The 6,040-nt window shown below is 59.2% G+C and overlaps 1 protein-coding gene across 6 annotated transcripts in view; it reads right to left on the bottom strand.

Annotated features, from left to right (window-relative positions):
• Positions 1-596: 596 nt before the first annotated feature.
• The window catches only part of DENND1A (DENN domain containing 1A), a 496,533-nt gene continuing 491,089 nt past the window's right edge, over positions 597-6,040 (bottom strand). For all 6 annotated transcript variants that reach the window (XM_059410848.1, XM_059410842.1, XM_059410846.1 and 3 more), the window contains 2 exons: positions 4,043-4,301; positions 597-3,030 (listed from right to left, as the gene is read on the bottom strand). In XM_059410848.1, coding sequence (XP_059266831.1) covers positions 1,822-3,030; positions 4,043-4,301 — 1,468 coding nt within the window. In that variant the 3' untranslated portion in view covers positions 597-1,821. The remainder of the gene's footprint in view (positions 3,031-4,042; positions 4,302-6,040) is intronic.

Raw genomic sequence — 6,040 nt, 5'->3', positions numbered from 1 at the left:
TGACAATGCTCCTGGGACACGGAGGGCTCGCCACCAGCCCCCAGCACAGCCGGGGAGACAGGCCATGGGTGGGCTCTGCTTCCCCGGGGCCCCACCATACCTCTGGTCCCATTCCCTGTCTACAGGGGTGGGGTGGGGTGGGGAGGTTTCCTTTCCCCAGCTGGGCTCAGGGGTCTGCCCAGGATGGGTGGGCAGATCTGGAACTTGTCTTGAAACACCTGAGAGGCCTGGGGGTGCCCGCGTGCCCAGACATCCCCCGGCTCCCCACGCCACCTCAGCAGCCAGAGAGGCCTCCAGGACTGAGAGCCACTTGCCCAAGGGGGCTGTGTCGGACTCAGGCAGGGGCACTGTGCTGGGCCAGCAGCTCCTCACATCCCCATGCCGGAGAACCTCAGGGCCCGCCCTCCAGGCCTCAGGGTCCCTCAGACGGGGACAAAGCTCCCCGGGGCTAGAGGGGCCTCTGGGGGCCCCCTTGCCCTGTCAGACACCTCTGAGACTGTGTGTCTGACCACTCACAAATAGGAAATGAGAAATCAGGTCAAAATGCTCACAATTTCCTGCATGTCTCAGATGGTTGTTTTCTTACATGGTTGGGCTGTATTTTAACTCGGTTTATTGAAACTAGTCAATTTTAAGATTCATCAAATCAATAAAGTAAAAAGGAAAAGATAGATAAAAGAAACAATAACAAAACATTTCAACTGAGCTTTGGTGACGGTGGCCTCAGGAATTTCTATGCTACGTGGGCGGGGGAGGGGGTGGCTCCTGGCCCTTCTGTCTCTGCGCAAGAAGCCGTCTGTCCGCCCCACCAGGGCCTAGAGAAGGGCTCAGTGCCCCCTGGCCATTCCTGACTCAGGGAGCCTGGGCGGCTGGGCCTCCTGCATCAGCCTGTGGCATGAAGCTTGTCTTCCCAGTTGGAATCTGGGTGCCTGCTTCTCAGCTCCGCCCCCCCACAGTCCCAGGCACGAGAGGCAGAGCTCCATCTGATCAACACTGGAAAGCTGGAGAAACCCCAGCGGCCGGAGGGAGAGTCCAGGACGGTGGCCTGCCTCCTCCTAGTGCACTCGATTTACCTGCTGCTGTTTTTCCTCCTACAAATCTGAGTTGCTGGTGCTCCCAGCCCCCAGTCCCCAGCCAGGGCCGGCTGCCCGGCTGGGTTTGGCTTTCAAGAGGGTTCCCAAGGACCCCTCAGCCCCAAATCCCTACCAAGCCAGAACGAACTGAAGGTTGAGGGCTGGGGTGAAGACTGACGAAAGAGCGAGGGTGCGTATTGCTAGAGAGGGTTTGGAAATGCCCCGTCCTAAGGCCGATTCTCCTTACTCCCAACTCCCAAACCACATGAGTCTGGTGCAGACACGCTCACGCGAGGCTCCCACGTGGCCTCCTGTGCTGGTCTTGGTGGGGTGCGCAGGCCGGGCTGCCGGTGGGCCAACAGAGCTGGGGAGGAGAGGCCTTGTGGAGCCTCGGGCTCCTGGTGTCCAGGGGGCAGGCGGGTGGGGCCGGGACAGTCATTCGCCCAGCTGACCGCTTTAGTGCAAAACCTAATTGGGGTCCAGGGGAAGGGTGGCGGCAGGGTTGGGGGGTGCCCAGGGGCTGGGCCCATTCCCAGGCCAGAACTGGCACCATTCTCTAGCAGCCAGACCTCGGAGATGGGTGGTGTGCAGGGGAGGAGGGGCGGCAGAGAGGGGTCCCATTCCTTCCCACCAGTAGAACCTGGGCAGAACCAGAGCAGCAGGGGAAGCAGGGCCGGCTAGCCTGGGAGCACAGCGGCCCTGTGCAGTGCAGTGCAGGGGCCCTGCTCGCCCTCTCCCAGCGACCAGCTCACTCGAAGGTCTCCCACTGCTTCCTGAGCTGCTCTACGGAGCCCGGGGCCGGGGCCGGGGCCGGGGCCGGGCTCACATCTTGCCTGGTCTTCCGTAACAAATCCTCAAAGGGGTCTTTGGCCTCCCGAGGAGCGGAGGGCTGCGGTGCTGGTTCCAGGCCCTGTGGGGGCCTGGGAGGGAGGAGTGGGGGGTCTCCGGGCCTCAGGGCCAGCCCCTGCTTGGCCTCGGCAGCCCTGGCGCTTGAGCGGGCCAGGGGCAACGTTCGGATCCTTGACGGGGCGACCATTGGGGGGCCCAGGGGCTGCAAGGGACTGGCGGGGGCACCCATGGGCATCTGGCCGAAGAGGTTAGGCATGGAGAGGGCAGACAGGTTGGGCTGAGATCTGTGTGGGACACAGAAGCCAGAATTGGACAGCAGGAGGCTGGGGGCAAAAGCGGGCCCCAGGGAAGCAGGAGGGGCCCCAAAAGGCCCGGCCGCAGTGGAGACCAGGGGCACGGCAGGCAGCGCCGCAGGCACAGAGGAGATAAAGGGATTGAGTGATGGCTGTGGAAACGGGGTGGGGGTCCCCGCTGGTGGGAAGCTGAACTGGGAAGTGAATGAGGGGGCTACACTCGGGGCTGGAGGGCGTGGCGGAAGAGGGCTGCCTGACCAGGCTGTGTTTAGTGGGTCCAGGAGGGCCAGCAGGGCGTCACTGCCCGAGCCCGTGGCCCCGGAGGCCAGACTGAGTGGCTGGAGCAGTTCGGTGGGTCCTTGTGGGGTAGCACTGGGGAGGAGCCCAGGGAACGGGGCTGGGCTCCGGGGAGCTCGCCTTTCCCACTCAGCCTGTAGCCGCTCTGAGGAGAAGTCCCCGAGCACAGCGCTGGCAGCCTGAAGTTTGGCCGGGCGGGCGGTGGGGGGTGGAGGCACGATGCCCAGCTCTGGGGTCTTCCTGCCCTGGGGCCGGGGAATGGTGATGCTGCCCGGAGTGGGGGCAGGTGCCTCCTCCTTGTCACTGGGGTTCAGGATGCTGTCCCGGGTCGGCAGCATGCGGGGCAGAGCCAGGGAGTTCCCAAGCAGGACCGAGGGCTTCTCGGGGGAGGCGGCGGGGGGCTTGCTGGGGATGGCCATGTCATCCTGGCCCAGGCTCCAGAGCTTGTTGTACGGGTGGGTGAGCTTCAAGGCCATCGGCATCCCACGGCTCCTGTCACTCCTGCTCAGGTCCAGCCTCTGGGGGAGAGAGCGAGGGAGGCAGTGACCAGAGACTGACTTGGACAGACTGGAAGGCAGCAGGGCCCCTTCCCCGGGACCTTCCCGCCCCCCCCGAGACTCAGGGCAGCTGGGGAGCCAGGCCCAGGTCACCAGCAGAGAGCCCGGGTCTATCCAGATACCAAGCCCAGGCTTTCCTCACTGTTTTCCTCACTTTTCAGACTCCATGCCGGGCTTTTTTTTTTTTTTTCCTCATTGCACAAAGAGATTCCAGAAAAAGCCCCTGTCCTTTGACATCGGTGTTGCCAAGAAGTTTTAGGAAAATGACTTCATTTATTGACCATCTACTGGCTGGGACTTCTTCACTTTTCAAAGCATGTGAGCACTTTTAATCACCTGTGAACTTGAGGACAAGCGAGGCACGGGGCCAGGGCAAAGGTGTCTTCCTTGGTAGGCAGAGAAACAGGACTGGGCTCCTGTCCCGGCTCTGCCCCTCACAAGTGACGCTACCTGGGCGTCAGCAGCAGAGACCACGAACTCCCTGTGGGAGGGCATGTGTGGATCGCTGCATTCACTATGGTAGCTTCGGGAATTCCAAAGACCCAGCGACTCTGCCAGCAGCCTCCACTCACAAGTGGGCAAACAGGCCCAGGGAGAGAGTGTGACAGATTGCAAGTCATGATGGACGATCAGTGTCCCACGCAAAACCCAGGAATTCTGACCCCGAGGCTCTCCAAGGAGACTTGGTGGGGCTGGGGTCCGGGGAGGGAGGCCTGGCACGGCAGCACACCTCTGCCCGATGCACACACGGACTCGAGGGGCTGATTTCCATCAGGAGTAACGTTTCTACAGCCATCCCTGGCTGCTGGCCTGCCTGGCAGGGTTTGCAGGCAGAATGGCCCTGAGCATCGGCTGAGGACCCGGGAAAAGTTGCTGTTTCTCCCTTGGTCTCCTTCCCTGTCCCCTGGGGGTACCTGCCTCCTGTGGGGACAGCGACAACCCTAGCAGGTCCCCGTCCCTGCGGGCAGCATACCTGATAGTCGAAGGTTCCCGGTTGCTCTCTCAGGTCTTTGGGGGTCCGAAGGTCCTCCAAGCTCTTGGCCTGGCCCAGTGGCTGCAGTGGGACCTCCATGTCCAGGTTGTTGAAGACGTCTTCCAGAAGGTCGATGCTGGCAGCCCGGTCAGGCGGAGCCGGGGCAGGGCTCGTGGGCTCCCGCGCTCGCTGCTCTGGGCTCTCTCCCTCGTCACCTTCCGCACTGTCTGATTCCTTGAGCGTCCGGTAGGGCTGAGGCCTGGGAAGGGGCAGAGCAGTGGGTTCTCCCACCCAGAGCCTCCATGGGGGGAGCAAGCAGCCCCCATCCCCAGGAACCTGTGGGCCTTGTGGGGCACACTTGGGAGCCATGGGGCCAGGAGAGTGTCCTGGGGCCCCTGTGAGGGCTGGAGTCTGTGCAGGGGCGCTCTGCCCGACCTGGGGCCGCATTTGGGTCTGCTGCTCAGTGTGGGACTCATTTGCACTAGGGGAGCCACCTGATTCCCTCGAAAACCACAGGACGCATCACATAACTGGCTAGTAGGCTTGCAGGCCATCCGGGCAAGGTCGGAGGAACGGGACAGGACTGAAAAGGGAAGAGGGGGCCTGCTCATTCCAGAGCCAGGCCTCTGCTCTCCCATCACCCTGTAGCTCAGAGGGAACTGAGCTGGGGAAAGTGTCCCCAGGGCGACTCAGGACCCAGGGTGGCTCAGGACGCCCAGAGGGAACCGTGTGGGCCTCAGCCTGCGCTGACGGGTTCTAGCTCTGATCTTAACATCTCTTGCTATGGGACCTTGGAAAAGGTTCTTAACCTCTCTGAACTTTGGCCTCTCCCCATTCCAGAATGTACTTCCCTTGCATGTGGGGGTGGTAATTATGTGAACCAACTAACAGAGGCTGTTCACAGCATTCTGTACCTTTGACCCAGGTATAGGTGACAGAAAGCTTCTTTTACTTTGCTTTCTCACAAGCCTGAGCCCTAGGGAACCACTGGCTACATGGAGAAGGGGTGCCTGGATCTGGGTGCCTGGATCAACCCTGAGTTGCCTCTGCCCTCTGCATTCCTGCAGAAACTGCCCAAAGCTCTGGTAAAGTGGGGGAAGGGCGCCACCTGCTGGCCCAAAGGCCCCCCTGCAGGAACCAGGGCAGGGACCATCCAGGGAGGGGAGGGCTCAGGGAACATACTAGATCTCTCCACAAGGATTCATCAGCCTTCAGGATCTCACTCAAGTTCGGAGAGGCTAAGTAACTCACCCTATGCTACACAGCGAAAGGTAGCCATGGACACCAAGTATGACAGCCTTCAAAATCCCCACTCACTCTAAGGCATCTGACCAAGGAATTAAAGACCTTTTAACCAAGTCTGAACACAATGAAGGGGATAAAGAAAAGTCCAAGTGCTCCGAACACTTCAGGAAAAAAATGTATTCTTCCAGAAAAAACCATTTTATTTTGACTTAAGATGGTACCTTTTTTTTTCTTCTCCTGTGCAATTTATTTTTATTTATTTAACTTTAGTTAACATATGGGCCACTGCCTTTTTAATCCCACACGTGCAAAAGCCTGTACTTTTCATAGGTCCTGCTAAGAAAGTGAGCACTATTACTATTTAAATAATTAAGGCATCGATGAATAAAAAGACAGGAGACCCACTGGAGACCCCACTGTGGTGGGGAGTCCTTGGATGCTACCCAGGCAGAGCACTTTTACCTGCAAGGTGATTTTGAGCTGATACATGGATGAGCATTTCTTACTCCAGTGGTTCTGCCTTTATTTCAACTAATAGTAGAAATGATCATTGATACTTTAGGCCAATGATATCAGATATCACCGCTCAGGACAAAGTTAACTTACTAAAATTTTAACAGAAAATTTTTAAAGAAAGATTCAACGTACAGAGAAGGTGGCATGTGAGTTTGGGCAGCCCTGACCTAGGCCACCGCTTTCTACGTGAGGGGATCAGGAGGGGACTGACACGCCTGTGCTCACAAGTGACAGAAA

Source organism: Mustela nigripes, chromosome 9, assembly GCF_022355385.1.
Source record: "Mustela nigripes isolate SB6536 chromosome 9, MUSNIG.SB6536, whole genome shotgun sequence".
Classification (NCBI taxonomy): Eukaryota; Metazoa; Chordata; class Mammalia; order Carnivora; family Mustelidae; genus Mustela; species Mustela nigripes.
This window is presented reverse-complemented; position numbering and strand designations above follow the sequence as displayed.